Below are 25,102 nucleotides of genomic sequence, written 5' to 3' on the forward strand. Positions count from 1 at the left end.
TTGGCGGACGCTCCCCGTGACGCGACAAAAGAGCGGGGGGAGGAGCCTCGAGCCGGAGAAGCGCCGGTTGAAGCCGGTGCGCGAGCCGCCTCTCTCTCTCTCCTCCTCGCTTTAAAAAACATCAACCTCTTCTTTCTCTTCCCTCCCGGAGGAGCTGCTTTCTCTTTCTTCGGAGGTGCTGTGGAGGAAGAAGAGAAGGAGAAGGAGGAGGACGACGACGACCGGGCGCCCAGCCTGGCTGGTTGGCGGAGGAGGAGCAGGAGGCGGCGGCGAGGCGAGCTTCAGGTGAGTGAGGCTGAGAGGGCGCGAGAGAGAACCTGTCAAAGCTTACCTGACCGGGCGGCGGGGGGGGGGCGGAGTGTGGCAGTTGGAACCTGCGGCGGTTGGAACCGGCGACGGGCAGTTGGGACCTACGTTCCCCTCAGGTGGGACGTTGGCGGAGGGCGCTCCTCACCTTCTCCGTCAACCTCCTGAGGGGCTCGAGGATTTGGTGGGCTGCTTACTCCAGCTCAGGTGATCGGTTTATTCCCTTTCTGTGTCCCCCCCCCATCCCATCTTCTCTAAGCTGTTGCTCACTAGAAACTCAGAGGAAACGAGTGCCTCTGGGCATGTGCTGAGCCACGGGGGCCAACTTGAATAAAATACTGGGGTGGGAGGGAGGACAGCTAAGCCCCGCCCCGCATAATCGATCACATGACGTGGTCACACATTTGAATGGGAATTCCCCTTTTAAAAATGCCCCCTCCAATAGCTGCCAACTTTTCCCTTTTCCTGTGAGGAATCCTATTCGGAATAAGGGAATTTCCCTTAAAAAAAGGAAAACATTGACAGCTATGCCCCCCCCCTCAAATATATATACATTTGGGAGGGGGGGAGCAAAGAGACCCTTAAGAGTTTGCTCCTACCTGCTGAGCAGCTGTCCTTCACCACCACAGGGGAGAGGGTGGCTGGGTTAGCCAGTCGCAGCCGAGGCCCACCAAGTCTTGTGATAAAGACTGAAACACTTACTGAAAAGTTAAACTTTTTTTAAAAAAATGTGTGGGGTATTGGTTTGTATTGTTCTTGTTTAAATAATAATATTAATAATAATTATTTATACCCCGCCCATCTGGCTGGGTTTCACCAGCCACTCTGGGCGGCTTCCAACAAAACACTAAAATACAATAACCTATTAAACATTAAAAGCTTCCCTAAACAGGGCTGCCTTTAGATGTCTTCTAAAAGTTTGGTAGTTATTTTTCTCTTTGACATCTGGTGGGAGGGCGTTCCACAGGGCGGGCGCTACTACTGAGAAGGCCCTTTGCCTGGTTCCATGTAACTTGGCTTCTCGCAGCGAGGGAAGAACCAGAAGGCCCTTGGCACTGGACCTCAGTGTCCGGGCAGAAAGATGGAGGTGGAGACGCTCCTTCAGGTATACTGGACCGAGGCCGTTTAGGGCTTTAAAGGTCAGCACCAACACTTTGAATTGTGCTCGGAAACGTACTGGGAGCCAGTGTATCAAGACCGGTGTTATATGGTCTCGGCGGCCCCTCCCAGTCACCAGTCTAGCTGCCGCATTCTGGATTAGTTGTAGTTTCTGGGTCACCTTTAAAGGTAGCCCCACATAGAGCGCATTACAATAGTCCAAGCGAGAGATAACCAGAGCATGCACCACTCTGGCGAGACAGTCTGCGGGCAGGTATTTTGTGTGTTTTTATCCTATATTTTTACACTGTGAGCTGTCCTGAGATCTTCAGAAGAAGGGCAGTATACAGATTTAATAAATAAAATAAATAACGGTGGGAGGTTTTATTGGGGCTGCTTTATAAAAGTGCATCTGAGATTTCATTTCACATTATATATATAGTATGTGGAAGTTTAGGCGAGTTTGTTAGTGTTTAAGGTGCCACAAACACTTTGTTGTTCCAGCTTCGCTGCTTAAGTGGCCACACTTTCCACTTGCTGGAGCCATAAGGAGGGATTTCTAGGAGAAAAGGGTTGATGTGTATCTGCTATCTTTATAGGCATTAGGCTGGTGGTCTTACAGTAAAGACAGATGTGTGGGAAGTGTGGTTTTCTGTGCCTGAAAACAAATACCTTTGAACATAGGAAGATGTGTGTTGAAACCACTTACACAACACTTTAGAATGTCTTCACTTTTACAGATCAAGCTCTATTGCCCATTGTGGCAAACTTCCATTTTCTTTAAGCACTGTGCACTGGCATATTTCAAATGGGCTTATAACAAATAGTAGTTTGTCTGGTGCATGCAGTGTCTTTTGTTTTGGTAGCTGTGAGATTTGTGCTCGTACTGTATTGTGATGGCCATTGGCTATAAACAATAAAAAAATTGAATTGAGTTAAAATAGTAGTTCGTCTTATACTTTACCAGCTAGTTTACTGTGACCCAGCCAGGACTCTGCAATCTCCAGTGAAGTTCTTTTCAAGAAAAAGTCTCTGTTGCTCTTGGGCAAGGTTTGGTTACCTGTATGGGTTGATGGTCAAAGGCATCATTAAGCTGCTTTTCCTCTACAATCTTTGAACTTTCCTGGAGTTAGTTGGAAAGAGAGTTTACCATGTGTTCCCTGCTTTTAAAATATGCCTTTAGGCGGTATCTGTGACTTGGTGTTGAATAGCTGCACACGTGTGCCGATACATAACTGGCTCTTGAAATCTTTGGGTTGCAGCAGGCCAATTGGTGGTGTTCTCAGACACTGCTTCTCAGTGGGCACAGTATGGGCACTGGCATGTCCTGCACCACACTATCTGGTTTCAAGGTATTAAGCAACACTTATGCTTCCTGCTGTGTTGGAAGTATCAGGAACAGAAAGTACAGACAAGAGTTAGTCGCTGTCTCTCCAAGTAGAAGGCACGCCAGCCAGGTTATTTAAACATTATTTTCAAAAGTTGAAATGTAATCCCAGAAAGAAACCGTTTTGTAAATCCTGAATCTATCATTTGGGTACAGTTTAGGACTCACAAAATAATGAAATTTCACTTATGTATTTGTATCCAATGACTCCATAATCTTTGATTACCGGTACTTGTTTTTCTGTCATGAATCCAGATTGTATGTGAATAAAACTGCTAAATGAGGCACCCATGAACTGCAAAAGAATCTGAATCCAGGGCCAAAACTAAGTTTGGTGACCGGATATTCAAAATGAACTGACCCTTGATTTAATGTGTAGAATAAAATGTCTCTTGTTAGCTAAAGAAGTGAGGCTGATAGAGCTGGGCAGCTAGGGCTTTCTTCCAAAGAAGCATGTTTAAAATGTTCTTTATCCTGCCTTTCCATAAAATGTGCTCAAGCATCTTGCAATTGAAACATCTTAACCAATCACACTAATGTATTTCAAATCAACAAAACAAAAAAGAACCAGTAGCAGTAACAAAACAATTGTTATTAAGTAACAACAGTTCAGGAAAATAAAAGTATTTTACTGAAGATAATTAATGTCTCTCTACTTTCAGATCACTGAGCTGATAGTAGATGAAAGATTGCTTGTGCCCTTGTATTCCCAGCCCTGGCTCTTATTATGAAATATCATAATATGCTTCTCAGTTGTAGAATAAAACATTATTGTGTGCTTCTAATTTTTTTGGTGTGAAATAGATCCCAAATTGTTTCCAAACCAAACAAGCATATTTGAGTCGTAAAATTCACAAGTCAGTTAGTTGCTTGCTTACAAAGAACACTGTTTTAAAAGGCTAGCCTGTAACTTGAGATAATGTGACATTAATTGCTAATTTGGAAAGATCTTTTCTCAAAGTGAACAGGGGTTATTAGACTGCAATTGCTATGCTGTTTCACAAAACCATGCTAAAAACACTTGTGCCATCTCAGTGTCTTTCCTATCTGACACAGTTGCAGGGTAATGTATCTGCTTTCCGAAAAGCTGGATTCTTCTACATTTTATCATGCTTGATATGTATCTACGAAGCAAAACACAGCTGTTACAACTAATCATAGAGCTCACTAGTCAAGTCAAAAGTGTCTATTTAAATCTGTCAGAAGATAAAAAGGAGTAAACTGACCATCTCATCCAATAACTGAGTAGAAGTCTCTGAGCATGTTATATAATATGAGGATATGCACATCATATATGTATTAAGATTGAATTAATGTATATAAAAGCTAAATTGCTGAGTTGGTTAAGCATGAATCCTCCCTTTTCATTACCTGTATCAAAAAACTTCTAAATGTCTGCCACAGGTAGAGAGTTGCATCTATTGTGAAGGTTGCAAATATATAACATGAAAGAATCACATCATCATCATCACCATCATCTGGCTCTTCTACTAAATGCATCCAGAGCAACATGCAACACAACCATAAATCATACAGTATAAATATACAAATACTGTACAGCTAACACTAAAAAATAATAGTAAGCATCACTGAACTTAGTATGACTTATGAGTAAATATGTACAGCATTGTGCTACACTACGTTTCAGTGACAAATCTGTTGATCTTATTTCCTTCTAACCTATCATAGTAACACATTAAAAACCCCAGCATGTTAATACTCAAGTTTCAAGAGTGAGTATTTTTCTTATAAGACACTGGGCTACTTAATTGAAACTGAGCCTCTGGTCATATTAAAACATGGTTGTGATGTAACATTTTTAAGACCATATTTATTTTAATGTTGATTAGCATTCCAAAACATGTAATTCTTTAAGGGTAGAACATAGGCCCTCTGAACTGCCTTCTCAGTGTTTTCCTTTTTTTCAGTGCTTTAGTTTTGGAAAGTAAGGCTCGTGTGTTGTATGTTGATGACTTACCTCCTATTATGTCAGTGTAGTATCTCAAGTCTGCAAAATACATTCTTGTGACATTATGCCAACCCAATTATTGTCAAAGCACTTATTTTTTTGGTGTAGCAAGTCCTAGATTGACACTTTCATCTTGTGTAGACAAAAATAATCTCTGGAATATGTATTTCATAATTTATATCTGAACTGAAACTTACTAGGGAGGGCTGTGCAAAGTTTATTTGGGGATCTTTGTCCAGTTGTCATACTGATGGAAAAAGTGACAGTTAAGTGGCAGGGAGAAACTGATCTTCAAGATGCAGAGTAAACATTAAACATCTTGTTTAAATATTACTTACTGTGACCTTAACTCGAGTTGAGCAAAACTCTTAAGAATGTGCCTGTTCTGTGCCTGCAAGCTCAGAACAATAACTTTATTGGGCTGTTAATGTTATCTGTCTTACAAAAGATAGAATCTTGTATGGGGGAACAGTTAACACTGCAGACTGATGAAATAGTATGGAATTTTTTTCTTTAGCAATAACTCATTGTTGCACCAGTCTTATGTATAAGCACTTCTGTAAATTGTTTTATGGAAGTTTTAATATAGGGTAAACTATAACTTGAAGGAATACGCATGAAAATGTGTACTTGCTTCTTTTATGCAACTGTCCTTTAATAAGATAACATATAAATCAGTGTTCTGCAAATGTTGGCTTGGCTTACTAGTCAGCCTCTTCGTGTCCTTGCTACCAACTTCTTCCTTGTCCCAAAGTCCTCTGACATATGGAGACGGGGCAGTGAGTGTTTACACTCATTTGTGCTGTGGTATGGAAATATTAATAACTAGCTCTAGAATGTTTACTTCCTGGGTACGTCTGTGTTAACAAGATTTTCCCAGGCACGTGCTGAGCTGAAATTTATTTTAACTAGCAGCCAATAATTATGAACAAATTTGGTAACTGTTAATTTAGACTAGTCTCAGCATTCAGTGGAAGATGTGTCATTAGTATTTATGTAGAAGGAATTTTAGCAAGTGTATTAAATAATTCCCCCTCTATTTATTGAAGGATGGGCGCTCAATCAACTAATGCATCTGGTTGCCCTTCTTATAATAATGCTGGAGGTTGTATTTACACAGTTGTTTCTAGCAGTCCCACAGAGTGGGATTTCATTACCTTGGATAGCTCCTTGCCTCTTGTCTTGACTAGCAGAGGTAGAATAAATTGTGTCGAATAAGCAAGCACATGCATATCTGCTTCATTTTCCCAATGTATAATTTCATGATACTATTAACATTTTGGCCCAAGTTTTGGTGTTTCATGGCATACTATTCAGATTTCTAAAAATAAAAGTTGCAAAGAGTAAACTCACTGCTTTTCTCTCTAAAAATATTCCTTGGCTAAAAGTTTGAAGAAGAGGAACAGGGACAGGGCAAGTCCAGCAAGCACAGAAACAATTTAGATGTGGACCTAGTTTGAGAGGGTTGGTATATAAGATTGTTTTCAGAAAACTACCTAGAACATGAGTTCAGGGTGCTTCATAAACTCTTATACCAGTACCGAAAAGACTGGAGAAGGTGTAGAAACAATAGAAATTTTGGCTTTAAAGCTGGACTGCCAGTGGTGAGAAATAGTGTTCATAGTGTGCAACAGTTCAACAAAAACATTTAGTTTTCAAATATTATTTATAATTAAAATAATGTGCATTTCACTTTCTACTTGAAAAATTTTCAGGAGTTTTGCAAAAGTATGCAACATGCTGATGTGAAAGCTGTTGAATAGCTTTCTAACAACTGAGCATAGACCCTGACTTATATTTCAGACTGCTGAAAACTTCTTAACAAAGACCATACATTTGTGTGTTTATAGTTACTGGTTTGATTTGGATAGTAGATGAACTATGAGAAGACGTGTTAGTTCTCTGGCTAAGCACCTGCTCTTTGAATTTGCCAAAAGAATTTGAACAATTGATCCTGTATGGAGAAAGGAGATTATTCTTACTCATGGTTAGAACAGTATGAAAAATATCAGATTATCGTTGTGTTTTAATGGTTCTTGCAATAAGGATTAGAAGCGGTGCTGCGTGCTTCTGATGCACTCTGTACATACATATCTGGAACATGGCTGTGAATGTATGTTAAGTAAACAATTAGGTTTCTGATTTGTAGCTTGAATTGCAGTATATTCAGTTCAGTAGTAAAGCATGTGCTTTATATGACTGAGGCTTTTCAGTAGAACCCAGGTTTCCAAAACTGAGCACCACCTGCTCTCAGCCCCACTTTAAAAATAAGAGTAAGCACTGGTACTAGTTTCAGAACAAGGTTAGGAGGTTCTGTTCAGCCCTGGAAGCCTAAGTTCAATACTCACCACCAGTTAGTGGCCACTCTGGTTGTTGATATTATTTGATAGAAAGCTGCTTTCTGCATTCATCTCTCTGTGGAGTTGAGCTGTATGCTGCTTTGGGTATTTGTATAGAAAAGCAGTTTAAAGGTTTAATAAATCCCTTCCCAGGTGAAGGAAGCAACTTGCTTTTCTTCCTGTTAAGATGGGTAAAGATTAATGCCAGAAGAATCAACATATAGATAACAGTATATCTATAAAGGTGAAGGAATTCCAGCTTATTCTCCATTGCTGAATACTTGTCCATATATACCTGTCCCATCTGGAGCAGCCGGGGAGTTATGTGAGGCTGCTGTTTGTGGACTTTAGCTCTGCTTTTAACACTATCCTCCCCCATAGACTGGTGTCCAAGCTAGAGGCGATTGGACTCTCCAACTCCACCTGTCTCTGGGTTTTGGATTTTTTGTCAGAACGTTCTCAGAGGGTTAGAGTAGGGTCACACATGTCCACAGCCCTTAGCCTTAACACCGGCTCACCACAGGGTTGTGTGTTGAGTCCCCTGCTCTACACTCTCTATACGTATGACTGTACAGCCATCTATTCCAGCAACAAAATCATCAAGTTTGCTGATGACACTACGGTGGTAGGGCTCATTTCAGGAGGGGATGAGTCCGCCTATCGGGACGAGGTGGAGCGGCTCTGTGTTTGGTGTGGTGAGAACAATCTGGCTCTTAATACGGCTAAGACCAAGGAATTGGTGGTGGATTACAGGAAAAAAAGGCGGACATTCAGCCCTTGTATATCAATGGGGAACGGGTGGAGAGGGTGGCGGAATTCAGGTTTTTGGGAGTAGCTATCGATCAGGGCATGACTTGGAGCGCACATACCACTGCTCTGGTGAAGAAGGCCCAGCAGAGAATTTATTTCCTCAGACTTTTAAAGAAGAACAATCTGAGTGAGAGACTGCTGGTGTGCTTCTACCGAGGCTCCATAGAGAGCATTCTTACATACTGTATTTGTGCTTGGTTCTCCAGTTGTACAGCTAGGGAGAGGAAGGTGCTCCAGAAGGTCATAACCACAGCCCAAAGGATCATTGGTCATCCTCTCCCATCCTTGGAAGAACTGTACGGTTCCCGTTGTCTTAGGAAAGCAAATAACATCCTGCAGGATTCATCTCACCCGGGACACGGTCTGTTTGCACTACTGCCTTCTGGCAGGAGATATAGAAACATCAAGTCAAAGACAAATAGACTGAAAAACAGTTTCTATCCAAGAGCTGTGGCCTTTTTGAATGCTGTAACTCGATAGTGTGACCTAGGAGTTTGATGGGTGTGGTGTGGGTGTGGCTGGAATGTGGTTTGTTTGGTTGTTGTTGTTGTTTTGCTTTTGATGTTTTAAGGGATGGCATCCAATTTCGTTGCACTTTGTACAATGTTGCACTTGTGTAATGACAATAAAGAATCTATTCTATTCTATTCTATTCTATTCTATATATATATATATATATATATATATGTCCATATATATATTCTATATCTGAAATAAATCTTCTACCTGCATCCCAACATAATTTGTATCCCGAGCACAGGACCAATTAAAGGGCTATTTGGAGTAGTTCAGCTTCATTGAACCTGTTAAATTTGTCTTGAAGGGAAATTGCAGCCTTCAGTATCAGTTCTGAATGTAGTAATTTTATGTTGGAACAGTATTTGCTACATCATATTGAAACAGCTTTACTTTGTGATGTGTATTAGGGCTAGACTGAACCTTGTTGCATGGACTACTTTTCTGATGAAAATCCCAATGGACTACTGATGTGCATTTAACTGTACAAATCTGATCAGTTGATTGGGGCCTTCAACCCCACCCCTTCAGCCCAGCATTCTCTTTACCTTTACAGCAGGTGTGGGTGGTTTGGCCAAAATGACCTTGCAGGCCAAATGGGCACCAGGGGTTCCCCACCACCCTCTTATGGCATTACTAATTTATCTTAAGTAATTAATGAGAAAGAATCCAGTGGTCTGTTGAAATCTATTTTTACTTATATATTCAGATCCAAATCTTTATTGATTGCTAAATTCTGTTGTTGAAAGGCTCTGTTGTGTCAGGGTTTCTTTTTCTTCTGGTTATATCTTGTTGCAACATTCAGATTATTTATAAGTATTATGGATGCCATATCTCTTGCTTTTCTTGTTCTGTTTGTAGAATACAAATTTCAGGTCGGAGCCGAATCTGGAAGACACATTTTCTTCATAAAGATTCATTGCTAATACGGTGGATAAGCAGCTCCTAGAATAAGTATCTTTACAATATAGGAGATGTAGAAGGTATCTAATTTTAATTAAGTTAGTCGTTCCCACCAAAACTCTTCCACAATGTTTGCCTCAAAGTTGGAAAAGCCAATCAAATACAAATGCCTTCAGTAACATACGAAAAACAATGTGCTTCTAATAATGGAGGTGTTCTTATGTCTGTTACAGGAATTGGGCAGTATAAGTCCTAGCACACATTCAGATTCCAGGATTGACTGTTTGTTGTTGTAATCTGATGCTATAAAATCCAGGTGTCATCAAGTTCTTACCTTTTGTAACTGACCTGGTATTTCAAGTCTCATACTGGATCAGTTAATTCAGCTTGAATTGAGGTCCAAGTGAAATGTTTTTAGTATTTGTCACAACTGATCACCAATTTTTATCTGATGGGTATAGTAAGCAAGCTCTATTGTACATGGAATTTGCTATGTCAGGCACTTTCCAATTATTATTCCTTATCCTCCTAATACCACTACTACAATTTTTCTGTGGCAAGATAACAAAGAGTGTGAAAGATGGGCTGTCTGAAGGGAATGTAAAACTGTGATCTTAAGTTTATTTGTGTGTAGGTATGCTGGTTAAACAATGAAGCTTCTGCATACAGAAGCCTTGGGGCTCTTACAGCATTGGTAGATTATAGCCTTTGGATGGTTGTGCATGACTTGTCTAGCACCTGTAATGATTTAGGGAGGCAGACAACTGTAATCTCCAACCATGTTAAAATTTTGCATTGGTGTTCCTGTGCAGTCACCTAAAAATTTAGAAAATCAAAAGTCTAGGAAAGCTTCTTCAATCATAGAATTATGACCACTGCACAATAATCTCAGCTGAGAGCAGAAGGTAGATTGGAGTCACTGATAGATGTCTAAGTCACTCACTATTTTGTTTTATATTCCTGCTGAACACTTTTTTTTTTTATTTCAGCAAGCCTACTAAGACCTAAATTTTAGTTATCTGTATTTCTTTTAAAATGTTTTACTGGCTTTTTCTGCTTTTTGATAATTATTTTTTATATAGCCTTTAACAGTTTTGCTGATTTTACCCATGTTTTATGGATAATTTTATTATGTACACCAGCTAGACAACCATCTGTTGAATCAGTTTATACATTTTTCTAAATAAAAATAAAATACATAAGCTAGTGTAAAGATATTTAAAATGGCAAATGTAAAAATATTGTTTTGTGGCCGTCCTCATCTCTGAACCTTCATGCTAATTGATGGTTAAACATTTGTGTATATATTGGTTGCCTTTGGTCAGATCCTTGTGTGGATCATTAGGCAAGTTTTGTGTTGGAATCTCTTATTTTTGACAACACAGATATATATCTCTGTACTTATATAAGTTAGTTATCTTGGTGTTTAGTTTATGGAGTTCAATAAATAATTGGCTGTACCCTTTAACTCACCACATGACATCTGGCCTCTTTGGGCCACTACTTTGCACCTAAATTTAGTGAAACTGAGTTTAGTGAACCCTCAGGGTTCAAATGAATGTCAACACTCAAATGAAAAGAAAGGAAGTAGATTCTGCAAGTCTTAAATTTTCCCGGCCCTAGTCTGTCTGAATCCATCCATAGTGATAGCAATTTCGTCTTAGAGTAATTATTTCCCATAGAATATCTGCTAATAGCAAGAGGCTTAACATTCTTCCAGTTCCCATATTCATTCTGGTGTCACTTTCCCCCTTTTTAGTCACTACACTGTGTGTTTTGTAACTCTGTTGGGTAGCCATTATCTTAGAGCTTGAGGAAGACAAATACCTAATCCAACCCCTGCAGTTAGTCTACTGATGTTTTCGGATGGGCCAAGTTTTGTCCAGAAAGTCACCATGAACTTATATCTGTACACAGTGATTTACCTACCGTATTTTTCGCCCTATAGGACGCACTTTTCCCCCTCCAAAAATGAAGAGGAAATGTGTGTGCGTCCTATGGGGAGAATGCAGGCTTTCACTGAAGCCTGGAGAGCGAGAGGGGTCGGTGCGCACCGACCCCTCTCGCTCTCCAGGCTTCAGGAAGCTATCCGCAAGCCTTGCGAGCCCAGCAAGGCTTGCGGATAGCAGCCTGTTCTGGGGGCTGGGGTCGGGGGAAGCTCGGGCTGGGGGGGGGGGAGAAAATTTTTTTATTCATTTCCCCCCCAAAAAACGAGGTGCGCCCTATGGGCCAGTGCGCCCTATAGGGCGAAAAATACGGTATATCTTGGATACAGGGTTGTTGTATTTTGTATAGATATGAAACAAATGTATATGGTTTTTAGATGTACAGTATCATGAAATCTCACCAATAGAAAACATCCCTCTATATTTCCAGTATTTACAAGGTTAACTTTATTAGAATTGCATTAGGTTTCAGTAAAAAAAAAACCTACTTGCTAGTGTTTTGTGCCTTATTCTGAAGCAGGACAATTCCTTCACTCCAGAAATGTATAAATGTTATGCATAAAGGATGCCACTAGGCGGTGCCTTAGGTTTAATTATTTTTCAGCAAATGTAGGAACTGACACTTTAGATATAGTATAATTAGGAGATTTGGGGTTATGTGCCTACTATTAGAGTACATTCTGTGACTCTGTATTGTAAATTTGCAGTAGCTAATTCAGCAATGTCTCTGCAGGAACTGTCAAGTTCTAGAAGAGATTACGACTGACTGGCCTTTAAAAGGTAAGAATATACCTGCTTTTAAAACTTCTGTTGTCTTAGTACAGTGGTTCTCAAAGGGTGTGGCAGGCCACATTGGTGTGGCAGGAGAGGATAGCAACTGTGAACTGTGGCGGGAAGATTCAAGGACAATCAATTATTTCAGTATGGTAGCATCAAAATAGTAATTTTTAATTGCAGAATATGGATCGATGTCTTTTCAAAATGAGAGCAAGAACACCATAGGATACTGCAGACAATCCTCGGTGAGACCCAGAATCGCATTTAGAACAGAGTGCTGGATAAAACTTGTTTATAATTATATTTTGGGAATGATTCATGTTCTTATATAGCTGCATTGTTTTATACTTTCTGGATGTCCCATGATCATATTATAAAGTAGTTGTGTTTTGCCAGGAGTTGTTTAGTTTTGTTTTCCAATGTATTTCTTATCAGTAAAAAAATTGATGTGGTGCAAACAAATTTGTATTCTGAAAGTGTGGCCCAGAGAAAAAACTTGAGAACCACTGCTTTAGCAAAATCTAAAGCTTATTTCTCTCTGCTGGTTTTTTAAGACTAACTTAAAAATGGGACTGGAATATATATTCAGAAATAAAACTAACTGTTCTAGCATTAGGATGAAAACTAAAATCATTATACAATGAATGAAGATACTTTAATACGGCAAATGGTAAATACTAGTCTGATTAACTGGTTGTCTAATTGAAAAATGCAAATTAGGGATCAGAATTAATATGTAAATAATAAAGATAATAAACCGTTTAAAACACAATTTGTTATAAAGTTTGCTGCAAGCAACCTTATGGCAAATTTCCTAAAGATGGTAAGCAAACTGTTAGACTGAAAAGTCTGTACTGTGTGGCAGAAACAATTATCCATGTTACTTTTGATTTGATCTTCCTAGAACAGAAAGCCACATGTCAGTATCTGTTCACTGTATTCATGCTATCAAAACCAGATGTACTTGCGCAACACTACTGATTTCTGTAATGGGTATAAAAATATGGCCAAGATGTTCTGGCCTTGTGAAATGTGTTATTGATGGAGATCCAGCCGTAGATCAGCTAATGGTTGCCAAAGCATTTTAAATAAGGCTGGGTGAGATGTTGGCTGCTTTCTAAAAAAAAGTGAAGCTGTTGAATACTCAAGAGAATGAGCATCATATCTCAACTGCAGAGTTGCAAATTTAGAGAGCTTAGAAAGTAAGATCTTAATTACACTATTTAGGAAAACAAATATTCCCAGAAGTATTAATTGATCCTTTTAGTTGCCTTAAAGATTTCAAGAGATTGAAATATATAATTGCACCTTTTATGGTTATTTCATTAACAGAATGTAGTTTCATGCTCTGATGCCCTCAAGCCAGGGCTTAAGGAAGGATGAATAGGAAGGTGTGTCCTTACTTTACACTGTCAGGAAGTGGTTTGATGGTAAGAACCATGGTTGCAAAGCTGCTGATGTAAATAGACTAGAGAAAATGTTTGAAGAGAATTCTAATCAGGGGTTGGCAACCTAAGGTCCATGGGCCACAAGTGGCCCACGGGGGTCGTTTAACTGGCCCAGGAGCCGCCCCCGAACTTAGTCACCTGCTCGGCGAGTCCCCATGTGCTGCACTAAACTGGCGCTGGAGATTGCATCTGCGCAGATGCAGACACTGGAAATCGAGGGCGTGGGCGCAATCCAGCCCACGGAGGGATCTCCACTGGAGTGAACCGGCCCAGGCGAGGTAAACCTTGCCAACCTCTGGTCTAATTTTTTATTAATTGGAAGCAATTCTAAGCACAACGAGGGTTCCCAAAACACAATTCAACCACTAACAAATCCCAGTTCCATATAAAAGTGAATATAAATTCTCATTTAAACAAAATACCCTTACATGTATAAGTTATGGTTACCCTATTGGATGTATCGACATCCTGATAATGGAGCACTGGTTAAAATCCATTTAAACAGATTGCAAACGTGAGCCAGAGGAACAGTTGAACTGACAGGTGACTCCCCATTTACAAGGGGGTTCATTCCGAATCCCCACTTGAGTTGGTGAAATCACGTAAAATGGGGAGTTGCCTTTCAGCTGTATATTGTAACGAACTTTTTGTGGGCATGCTTGTAATGTATTTGCAAACACCACTGTCTATAGTACTTCTGGAAATTTAGACTTGCAGCATAACCTTATTTTGGATGTGACTGAACCGTGGTCACTGATTATCTATTCAGCTCTGTTTTTTGTCGTCATCCAGTCATGTTGCTTAGCACCTCTCCCTCTCACAAAACAATAGGCTAATGATAATCCAAGGCTTCTGGTCACAAAATGCATATGCCTCTTTCGAGAGACAGGATGAGGCAGCTGAGAGATTAAGAAGTTTCTGCTTTATTTAACTGCCTAGGAGCTATTCAAAGTGGCAGGGGGGGGAGAGATACCTACCTTGAACAGAAGTTTATACAGAGAGCTCAATTTACTTGAATTCCAAGTGTTCATAGAAGAAAAAAATATAAGCTTGAACTTAACTAGATTCTTATTGATGTTTCCATGAATCCAATTACATTTACTTATGAAATTTCTACGCTGCATTTCCTTGTTAGCATCCAACGTGGCTTACAGCAATATAAAATGCACAATGCAGTAAGAATAGCAAAATAAAAATAACAAAAGAGCACATTTTATTCACTTGCTTAAAAAGCATTTATACCCTGCTCTTCAGCTGAAAAAGGTGCCAGCGCTACTTGCAGTGACCAGAAATGCTGCAGTCCTTACCTCAGGCTAACAATATATGAGACGGAGCACAAAAGGAAAAGGGATTGGTAGGCACTAGTTCTTAATTAATAACTTCAGTGGGTAGTAATTCAGTGGTCTTAGAGGCTAACAGTACAATCCTATACATGTCTCTACTCAGAAGTTTGTTCCATTGAGTTCAATGGGGCATACTACTAGACAAGGGGGTGTAGATTTGAAGCCTAAGGATTCCATAAAAAAACCTCAGTATAACTAAGCTGGGATCATCTTGGTTACTGTAAAGCCTAATTTTAGCACATGTTGAAAATTGAGTTAGACTACTTTGAAAAGCTTTTATGGCTTTCATGAACTAAAACCTATTTGGAGGATCTGAGCAACGTAATACATTAAATTTGATTATTCAGTGTGTTAAGATAAAACTCTGGAGCTGAACAAAACCAGAAGGTTGACATTTTTGGACCAAAATCTTCAAGAGGACATTATTTTATAAGCTAAGTATGATCTTGAAGCAAAGATGTTTCTCTAGGAAAAGTAAAGGTACATGGAGACTGACTGGAGATGTAGGCTTTTCGCCAACAATAGCTCCATGACTGTTTCTGGGCTATAATACAACAGTATGGATGTTGTTTAATAATACTAATTTCTCTCCAGCTTCTCCCTTGATTCATTCCAGCACATGGGTAGGACTTACAGCCTCAGGAAACATTCAGGAAACTAGCAGTAGTATGGAAAAGTGAGACTACTAGTAATCCTAAGAATAAATGCATTTTGATCCACGGCCTCCTAACTAAAATCTGTCAGAATTTATGTATGTTTTGGAATATCTTTCTTTATTTGAAGACAAGGGGGTGGGGGGAGTCCCAGCCGCCCCACAAGTCAAAATTTATTTTTTTGTTTGCAGCGGAGACTGGCGTCTAAGCAAGGAGTAAACAAGAAATTGTGGTATTTTAAAGTCATTTAATATAGCACAATTGACAATACAGGTCAGTTTGGAAACCTGGAAGATGAACATGATTGTTAAGCTAATACTATGCTTCCTAAGGATAGTTGCTTGTAACTGCCCAATTTGAATGCTACTGCATTTATTCATTGTGCTACTAAAGAATTTCATGAAAACATGCTTTTTTTAGAAATGGATGGCTTACTAAGAAACTCTTTGCCCCACATTATTGAAATTCTAATAGATGATATTACTTAGCCACTTTGTGTAATATATGCAGCCTCAACTTGAATCTTTGTTTTTGTCCTAGGATGAAGACGATTGTGAAGATGGCTTGCCTAAGGAATTTTAAAAGGTGCAGACCACCTGATTGAAGATGGTGGTTCTGTGTCTTATCCCATTTGATAAGTAAAGTAAGTGGAATGATTATATCCAGTATTTAAGTTGCATGATTACAGCAGAGATCTTCTAATAAAGCCAGAATTTAAGGGATTCAGAAATAATTGTAAGATTTACCGTATTTTTTCGTCCCATAGGACGCTCCGTCCCATAGAACGCACCTAGTTTTTTTGGGGGGGGGGAATAAAGGAAAAAATGTTTTCCTTTATTTCTCCCCCAAAACCAGGTCGGGGAACAGTGGGATGGCGGCGCTGCACCTCCCCGCTGTCCCCCGAGCTTGTGGGGCTGGCCGATGTCTGCCCGGCGTGAGGGGCGCTCTGCTTCAGGGCGCCCCGGGTGGCAGGCTGCTATCCGCAGCGTGGGGAGCCCTGCGGGAACTCCCGCAGGGCTCCCCACGCTGTGGATGTCTGCCCAGCGCAAGGGGCGCTCTGCTTCAGGGCGCGCCAGGCGGCAGGCTGCTATCCGCAGTGTGGGGAGCCTTGCGGGAACTCCCGCAGGGCTGCCTAGGCTGCGGATGTGTTCCTGAAGCACCAGGCGCCCTGCTTTCGGGGCGCCCGCTGCTCCGGGAAGCAGGCTGCTATCCGCAGCCCAGACAGTCCTGCGGGAACTCCCGCAGGGCTGCCTAGGCTGTGGATGAGTTCCTGAAGCGCCGGGCGCTCTGCTTTCGGGGCGCCCGGCGCTCCGGGAAGCAGGCTGCTATCCGCAGCCTAGACAACACTGCGCGAACTCCCGCAGGGCTGCCTAGGCTGCGGATGTCTTCCTGAAGCCTGGAGAGCGAGAGGGGTCGGTGCGCACCGACCCCTCTCGCTCTCCAAGCTTCAGCGAAAGCCTGCATTCACCCCATAGGATGCATCCAGATTTCCCATTCATTTTTGGAGGGGGGAAAGTGCGTCCTATGGGGTGAAAAATACGGTACTTAACAAAGATAAATGTTTAAGCTATATATAACAGATGGTAAGTAAACAAAAACAATAGCAGTTCTTCAGAACTCCAACACCAGAAGTTTCAACAAGGAAGGGGACAGTGGCAATAATTTGAGTGCTCTTCTATGCTGAAATATAGGCTTATGTTGCATGGCTTCTCACTTCTCTTTGGGGGTAGCTGCTTCATTTCTGCAGTGGAGATAAGTTTGGAAGGACCATCTAAGTGGAAAGTGTGGTGTTGTCAAGAAGCATAGGTGTGCTATTCAAATTGGGGTCTTGGAAGTTCCCTTTCAATGCAGTTTAGAGTAAATAGCACAACAGGTGTGGGTGGAATTTGCATACTTGCTTTTCTATTGCTTACATTTTTGTTATATCTGTATAACTGTATATTTTTTAAATCAAAATGGTTTATATACACACACGCACTAAAATCCATGTAAAAATTTAAAATCTGAGATCACCCACCAAACTGTTACAGAATGAAGCTTTCTTGATGTCCTGCATAAGCTTGGTGGTATACAAAAGTGTTCAGATGCCATTTAAAGTAAAAGATGTGTGCTGAATCCCTATTGGCACAACATTTGACAGCATTGGACTAAAGGCTTGGGGGGGGGGTTGTTGTTGCTGTCAGATGGGCCTTACTAACTCAGGATGACCAACGATGCTTCTGCAGATGATCTCAGTGACAGAGCTGAGATATAAGGGTTCAGGCAGTCCCTAAGGTAACCCGGATCTAAGTTGTTCAGGGCTTTGTAAATGTATACAAGGACCTCGATAGTAGATGGGCAACCATTGCAAATACATTAGCAATAGTGGCATATGTTGGCCATGTGCTCCCATCAACAGTATGGTGGACACTTTCTGCACCAGCTGCAGCTTCTAGACTAGGCCCAAGGGCAGCCCCACATAGAGCAAATTGCAGTAATCCAGGTTACCAATGCATGGACTTCAGCTTAACTTGAATCAAAATATTTAGTGTCTGCTGAATGCTATTGTTGGTTTGTTGTGCAGTGTACACACTGCATGACTAGAAGAACAGCAACTGTAAGAACAATATTTGTTAGGTTTGAAGTCTTAACAAATGTTTTGATATTTTCATTAATTAAATAACATTGTATCTGTATTCTCAGCTAAGAATTTATCACTTGTTTTTCATTTCCAGTTGCCACTGTTCCATAAGCAAGTCATGATTACGTTAACTGAACTCAGATGTTTAGCAGATGCCCAATCATCATACCACATCCTGAAACCATGGTGGGATGTCTTCTGCTATTACCTCACCATGATAATGCTGCTTGTTGCTGTCCTTGCTGGAGCTCTCCAACTCACTCAAACTAGATTGTTATGTTGTCTTCCTTGCAAGCTTGAGTTTGACAATCATTGTGCAGTGCCTTGGGATCTGGTGAAAAACAACCTTAATGTATCCTCCAGCTCTGCAGCGCCAATAGTGCTCCCTCTTAGAATCCAGAATTACCTTCATCGACAGCAGTATTCTTACATTGATGCTGTGTGTTACGAGAGAGAGCTTCACTGGTTTGCCAAATTTTTCCCATACTTAGTGCTTCTTCATACTTTCATTTTTGCTGCTTGCAGTAATTTTTGGCTTTACTATCCCAGCACAAGTTCAAGGCTGGAACACTTTGTAGCCATACTACACAAATGTTTTGATTCTCCCTGGACAACACGTGCCCTGTCGGAAACAGTTGCTGAACAGTCTGTGAGGCCTCAGCCATTCTCCAAATCAAAGACCTTTCTTTCCTCTCCAAGCAACATAGCAGAATTGGAGAACAAGCGACAGTCTGTCTCCTACTCGCAGACTGGGCTGGAAACAGCTGGAAGAGAGAGCTCTTCAAATGTTCTAGACAGAAAAGAAGGGGAACAAGCAAAATCAATATTTGAAAAAGTCAAAAGGTTCAGGGTGCATGTCGAACAGAAGGATATCATCTATCGTGTGTACCTAAAACAGATTGTGATCAAGGTCATTGTATTTATACTAATAATGATTTATGTTCCCTATTATTTAACCTTTATTACACTAGAAATTGACTGTGTGGCTGATATTCAAGTCTTTACTGGCTACAAGAGATACCAGTGTGTTTATTCACTAGCAGAAATTTTTAAAGTGCTAGCTTCGTTTTATGTTATCGTAGTGATCTTGTATGGCCTGACGTGCACTTACAGCTTGTTATGGATGCTGAGAAGTTCACTCAAACAATATTCTTTTGAGAAGCTGAGGGAGCAAAGTAATTACAGTGATATTCCTGATGTAAAAAATGACTTTGCCTTCATTCTTCACCTAGCAGACCAGTATGATCCTCTGTATTCAAAACGGTTCTCAATATTCCTCTCTGAGGTGAGTGAAAACAAGTTGAAGCAGATCAGTCTAAATAATGAGTGGTCTTTAGAGAGATTGAAAAGCAAACTGGTACGAAATTCCCAGGATAAGATGGAACTTCACCTGTTTATGCTTAGTGGTCTTCCAGATGACATCTTTGAACTCACAGAGATAGAAGTTCTAACCCTAGAACTTATTCCTGAGGTTAAGCTTCCGGCATCTGTAAACCAGCTACCCAATCTCAAGGAACTGAACATTTATCATTCATCATTAACTGTGGAATTTCCAGCACTGCACTTCTTAGAAGAGAATTTAAAAATCCTGCGTCTAAAGTTGGCTGATTTGGGAAAGATTCCACGCTGGATCTTCTATCTAAGTAACTTGCAGGAATTGTATTTGACTGGATGTTATATGCTAGAAAACCAGAATGGTCTCTACAATGAGGGCTTTCAGGATCTTGTGAATCTGAAAACAATTCACTTAAAGAATAGCCTTTCCCGCATACCTCAGGTGGTTACAGACCAGTTGCCTTCACTACAAAAATTATCTATTGACAATGAGGGGAAAAAACTTCTAGTGTTGACCAACTTGAAGAAATTGCTTAACCTGAGAACTTTGGAATTGATCAGCTGTGACTTGGAGCGCATTCCACATTCTATCTTTAGCCTGAACTATTTGCATGAAATAGACTTAAAAGACAATAATATACGAACAGTAGAAGAAATCATTAGTTTTCAACACCTTGAGAACCTTTCTTGCCTGAAATTGTGGCACAACACCATCTCCTACATCCCAGTGCAGATTGGAGCTTTAGCAAACCTGGAGCAGCTCTATTTAAATCATAACAACATAAAAAAAATCCCACCGCAACTTTTTCTTTGCCTAAAGCTACATTATTTGGACCTCAGTTATAACAAGCTAACATCCATTCCACATGAAATCCAGTATTTAACAAACCTGCAGTACCTTGCTGTGACAAAGAATCACGTAAGTAGAAGCAAACTATTGGCGGAATTCAGCATTGCACTCTTGCAATCATTCCGTTTGTGCAAGCAGTCCAGCTTGCCAGATTGAACAGTACCCCTTCCCGTCCCCCTACACTGTCCTGGGAATTCCCATTCCCCACCCCTGCTCCAAGCTGATCTTGGGAAGTGCATGGCTGGTAAGAGGAAGCCCCACTGCACAAGCAGAAGTCCTTGTGCAGGGCTTCTGCTGCCAGGACTGGTTAGGTGAATCCCACCCTTCTGCTTTAAAGTGAATGTAAAATAAAAGCTAAGAAAAAAAGTTAATCAAGACTGAAGGCATGGTAAAAGCCCAGTCCTGCAATATATTACAGCAGTGGTTGCCAACCTTTTTTTAATTCCATGGGCATATTTGCCAACCAGAAAACATTTGGGTACCACACACCTCAACCAGTTATATTCACTGCAATAAAATGCTTTCCAATGTAGTAGTAGTAGTCCTGCTGCAGGCAGTGAGCGAAAAACCTGTTCTCTGTTCTTGCTCTGGAAAGAAAATCCAATTTTCAGTACTTGAGTGGGGAAGTATTTTATCTTTATTATGAGTTCTTGCTGTATCTATCTGTCAAAACCATTTTCCTGACTTATTTCAGCTAGAACAGTAGCATACAGCATTCACAAAGCTAGCTTACTTCAATCTCTTCATACATCATTGGTTTCAAACCTATTTGTCTCCTCCCCTGCCCCATTAGCCTGCTTCAAATGTAAGTGTTAAGCAGGGAGCTCAACATCTAACTTTTGATGTGCTGCCATGAAGGATTGTTTCACTGGGTTTATAGCAAGTTGCTCAGATTATTAATTCTTTGCTTATTGTGCTTTTGTTTATTTGAAAATTAGGCATAAAACAGGTCATGTGAATCAGCCGGGGATTTCCACAATGAAATAGGCATTTTCTCAACCATCTACATTTATAAAAGAATATTGCAGAGGGGTGGGGAAGGATACAGAGAGATAGCCCTCACTGAATGCATGCATCCTAGGCTCTAGATCAGCATGATTTAGGAATACATACATTAACTGATTTTGTGTGTTTGTGTGTGTAAATTAATGACCTTACAATATTATGTATTTTTTTTTCCTCTTTAGATTGAGGCACTTCCAAATGAATTATTTCAGTGCAGAAAGCTACAGTATCTCCTACTGGGACATAACAGCCTGATGCATTTGTCCCCTAAAGTTGGGGAACTCTCCAACCTTGTTCAGCTAGAGCTTAAAGGAAACTACCTGGAGTTGCTGCCTGCCGAACTGGAGGAATGTAACTCTTTGAAACGGAGCTGCTTAATTGTAGAAGAACACTTGCTAAAAACTCTCCCCCTTAGGGTAACAGAGCATATGCAAACGTGCTTGGACAAAGTCTGAGCTTGAGATTCTCTGTGCAGAGCAACAAATTCCTCTTGAGAGTTTTAAATAATAGCTCTAAAGGAAAGTATAGCTGGCAAGAAGGGAAATGCAAGGGTGTTGTTGATTTTCCTGCAGCTCTGTGCATTGACCCAAGTTTCTGCTGATAACCCCCCCACACACACACACACATTTAAGTCTTAAACAAACAAAAATAAATATTAGGCAAGTATATGCATACATATATACCATGAATAATTTGAAACTGGAATTAAAGAGTGAAAGTTAAGTGGATAGTGTAATCGTGGTTTTGAATGACTGGGAAAGGTGAATATATAGTTTGTCCGAGTCTAGTAAGGGTCGTTTCCCCATAACATTTTATTGTGTAGTTTTCAACAAATGGCTGTAAAGACCAACAAACAAAGGGTGATATCCAATTGTTTTATCCTCCTTGCAAAGTGGACTTCTATATTTGCAAACAGGACGTACCATTTCTCCCACTCTGCAGCTCTCCATCAGCCCTCATAATCTGCATTGGAGGATTGGGGGATCCTCCACAGCAGATTTGATGTTGACTGCAGGAGGAGGGGTGGGAGAAGTGTAATCCAATGCAGCAGGGATGTCACCCATAGCTTTTCACACATTCGCCATGACTGGGTGTTGGTGACAGTGGGAGGGTCATTGTGAAGACTATAGGATAGTTTTCACAAAGACCCTCCCTTTGTCACCACACCACTCATTTTATTATACTGGGGAAATGATTTCAAAGTTGTGTTTTGCAACAGGAGATGATACTTTTGTTTATAAGTAAGAAATTACTGCGTACACAAGTACAGTTTTCTAGTGCTTGTCTCTAATCCTGAGGCAGCAATAGAACCTTAATATATGATGTAGGAGGTCATTTTCAATATCTGGCACTTTTTTCCCTTTTTTTGTCTTTTGGTATTTTCTTGCATCTCCCCAACTGGAGTTCTGATGCACTACTGGGAGGAGATTTCAAATATGTATGTCAAGTTACAAGCAAATAAGGAGAACACCGCTGTTTTTAAGTATTAACAGATAATGTAGAGGGTTGTTTTTTTTACAAAAAATAATAATCCAACTCTAACCTTAAAAATGTTTGGGCAACATCAATTTATCCCTTATTCATACACAAATAATGGTATGTTACAGCAGTTTTCCAAAGCACATGACTAATTTAAGTCTTATTGATTGTATAGTTGTACATCTTTCATCTTCTTTAGTGACTTACATAAAGAAAGGTATACTGTATTTTTCGCTCTATAGGATACACTTTTTCCCCTCCAAAAATGAAGGGGAAGTGTGTGTGCGTCCTATGGAGCGAATGCAGGCTTTCGCTGAAGCCTGGAGAACGAGAAGGGTCGGTGTGCACTGACCCCTCTCGCTCTCCAGGCTTCAGGAAGCTATCCACAAGCCTTCGGAACGCGACGGGAGTGCCCGCTGGGCTCCCAAGGCTTGCGGATAGCAGCCTGCAGCCCGAAGCACAGGGAGCGCAGAGCTGCGCACCCCGGGCTTTGAGCAGCTATCCGCAAGCTCTGGGAGCGAAGGCTAGGTTGCGTGCAACCTCACCCCCGCTCCCAAACCCGTACTGGGGTCGGGGGAAGCTCGGGCTTCCCCCACCCCAGCCACGTGGCTAAAAAGGAAGCCAAGACAGCGAGCGGGATCCATTCCGCTCGCTGTCTTGGCTTCTGCCAAAGCCGCGTGCAGCCTCTCCCGGCTGGAGAGGTTGTGCATGGCTAAAGAGGAAGCCAAGACAGCCAGCAGGATGGATCCCGCTCGCTGTCTTGGCTTCTTTGCTCTTTGGGGCTGGGGGGGGAATTCTTTATTTTCCCCCCAAAAAACTAGGTGCGCCCTATGGTGTGGTGCGCCCTATAGAGCGAAAAATACGGTAATATGAACACTCCCAGATAATCTGAGAGTAAGATCATTCTTTTATGTAAGTCACTAAAGAAGATGAAAGATGTACAACTATTGTAGGTTGGATTCAGCCTGTCATGTGCTTTGGAAAACTGCTGTAACATACCATTCTTTGTGTATGAATAAGGGATAAATTAATCAGATTAATTGAAATCTCACTGATTTCAATATGCTAAGCATGACTGCGGTGGTGGAGCTTTCTGATATCATTCAACCTGATCTCACAAAATCAGCATATGGAACGCTACATTACGTGGCAGAATAAGGTACATTTTCTCTGAATGCATGCTAACAAGTTTACACCATAAACAGGGGAGGCAAAAAAATATGATGATGATATCTCAGCAGCATTGAAGTAGATACCATACCCAAATGGTATGGTATGTTGTGTCCTTCTCAGCCGCCCTCCAGGTGGAAGAGTGCCTAAATGTGCCCTCCCAGAAAACTGACCCAGGGCAATGGCCCCCTCAGGCTACACCCCTGCATGACTGGCTCCAACTGCGTTTGGGTATGGCATCTACTTCCATATGCTGATTTTGTGAGATCAGTTTGAATGATATCAGAAAAGTGCTTTTGTAACTATTTTATATTGAGTATTTTTTTTTACTTTGCTCCTTTTTAAAAATAGCTTACTTTATCTTAATGCCACAAAACTAAGTTAATCTCTCCAGTAGTATCTTACCATGTTGACATCAGTCCATCTCAATAATTACATTCCAAAGACCTTTTTAAATAGCTCTCAGGGAACAAAAAAAAATAAGCTTTGTGTTTTTCATGGATCTGATACAGGTCTGATACAGGTCCAATTCTCCTGGGTTGTTTTCCCCCCAAGGTGCGATTTATTAATAATTTGGGGTACTTTTCACACCTGCATGCCAAGAAACATGTTTCACGTTCGGTTTCTAATATTCAAATTACGTTTTGTTACATAGCGGAACACAAATATGCTTAATGCATAGGACTACATGTCTAGATGTTTCAGAATCTACCCAAATGCGGCTCTTTCCTGTCATGTAAAAGATACAAACCTGGAACAACATGGCAATGAGAGAGTGGCTGCTGTTGAGGAATTTGTACTAGGAAAAGATTGTGGACATAATTAGCTTTTTGGCCTTCATGTTACCTTGTTCACCCATCTCAAAATCAGCTACAGTGGACTGATTTTTGCCTCTGTCATCTTTTACTTCTTTCCAGCTCTGTTCTGGTCCTACTCAGCTTCTGACTTGTGCTTGCCAACAGTCATCTCACAAATAGGTGTCATTAATGTTGGTGTACGGTGGCACCAGAATGGTTTAAATCACTGTGGTCAGAACTCTGTTCTGAAACTTTTAAAGTCTTGACATTGTTGTATATGTGTTGTGTATGTGTTATAACTGTGTTAAGAGTTATAAAACATTCACAAAAATATAAAAACTTTTAAAGTTT

At 40.7% G+C, this 25,102-nt stretch overlaps 1 protein-coding gene across 5 annotated transcripts; it reads left to right on the forward strand.

The window, feature by feature from the left end:
- The first annotated feature begins 60 nt into the window (after positions 1-60).
- LRRC8B (leucine rich repeat containing 8 VRAC subunit B) lies at positions 61-21,909 on the forward strand. Of its 5 annotated transcripts, XM_081194015.1 has the most exons (6): positions 61-285; positions 12,008-12,054; positions 13,384-13,481; positions 16,036-16,138; positions 18,210-20,369; positions 21,488-21,909. In XM_081194015.1, the coding sequence occupies exons 5-6, from the start codon at positions 18,234-18,236 to the stop codon at positions 21,758-21,760; spliced, it is 2,409 nt and encodes an 802-aa protein (XP_081050141.1). In that variant the 5' UTR covers positions 61-285; positions 12,008-12,054; positions 13,384-13,481; positions 16,036-16,138; positions 18,210-18,233; the 3' UTR covers positions 21,761-21,909. The 5 variants fall into 5 exon arrangements, with proteins under 5 accessions (XP_081050141.1, XP_081050139.1, XP_081050142.1 ...); XM_081194013.1 differs by lacking the exon at positions 13,384-13,481; XM_081194014.1 differs by lacking the exons at positions 61-285; positions 13,384-13,481 and adding an exon at positions 369-513.
- The last annotated feature ends 3,193 nt before the right edge of the window (positions 21,910-25,102 follow it).

The sequence above is a fragment of the Podarcis bocagei genome, assembly GCF_964188305.1.
Source record: "Podarcis bocagei genome assembly, chromosome: 5".
NCBI classification, from domain to species: Eukaryota; Metazoa; Chordata; class Lepidosauria; order Squamata; family Lacertidae; genus Podarcis; species Podarcis bocagei.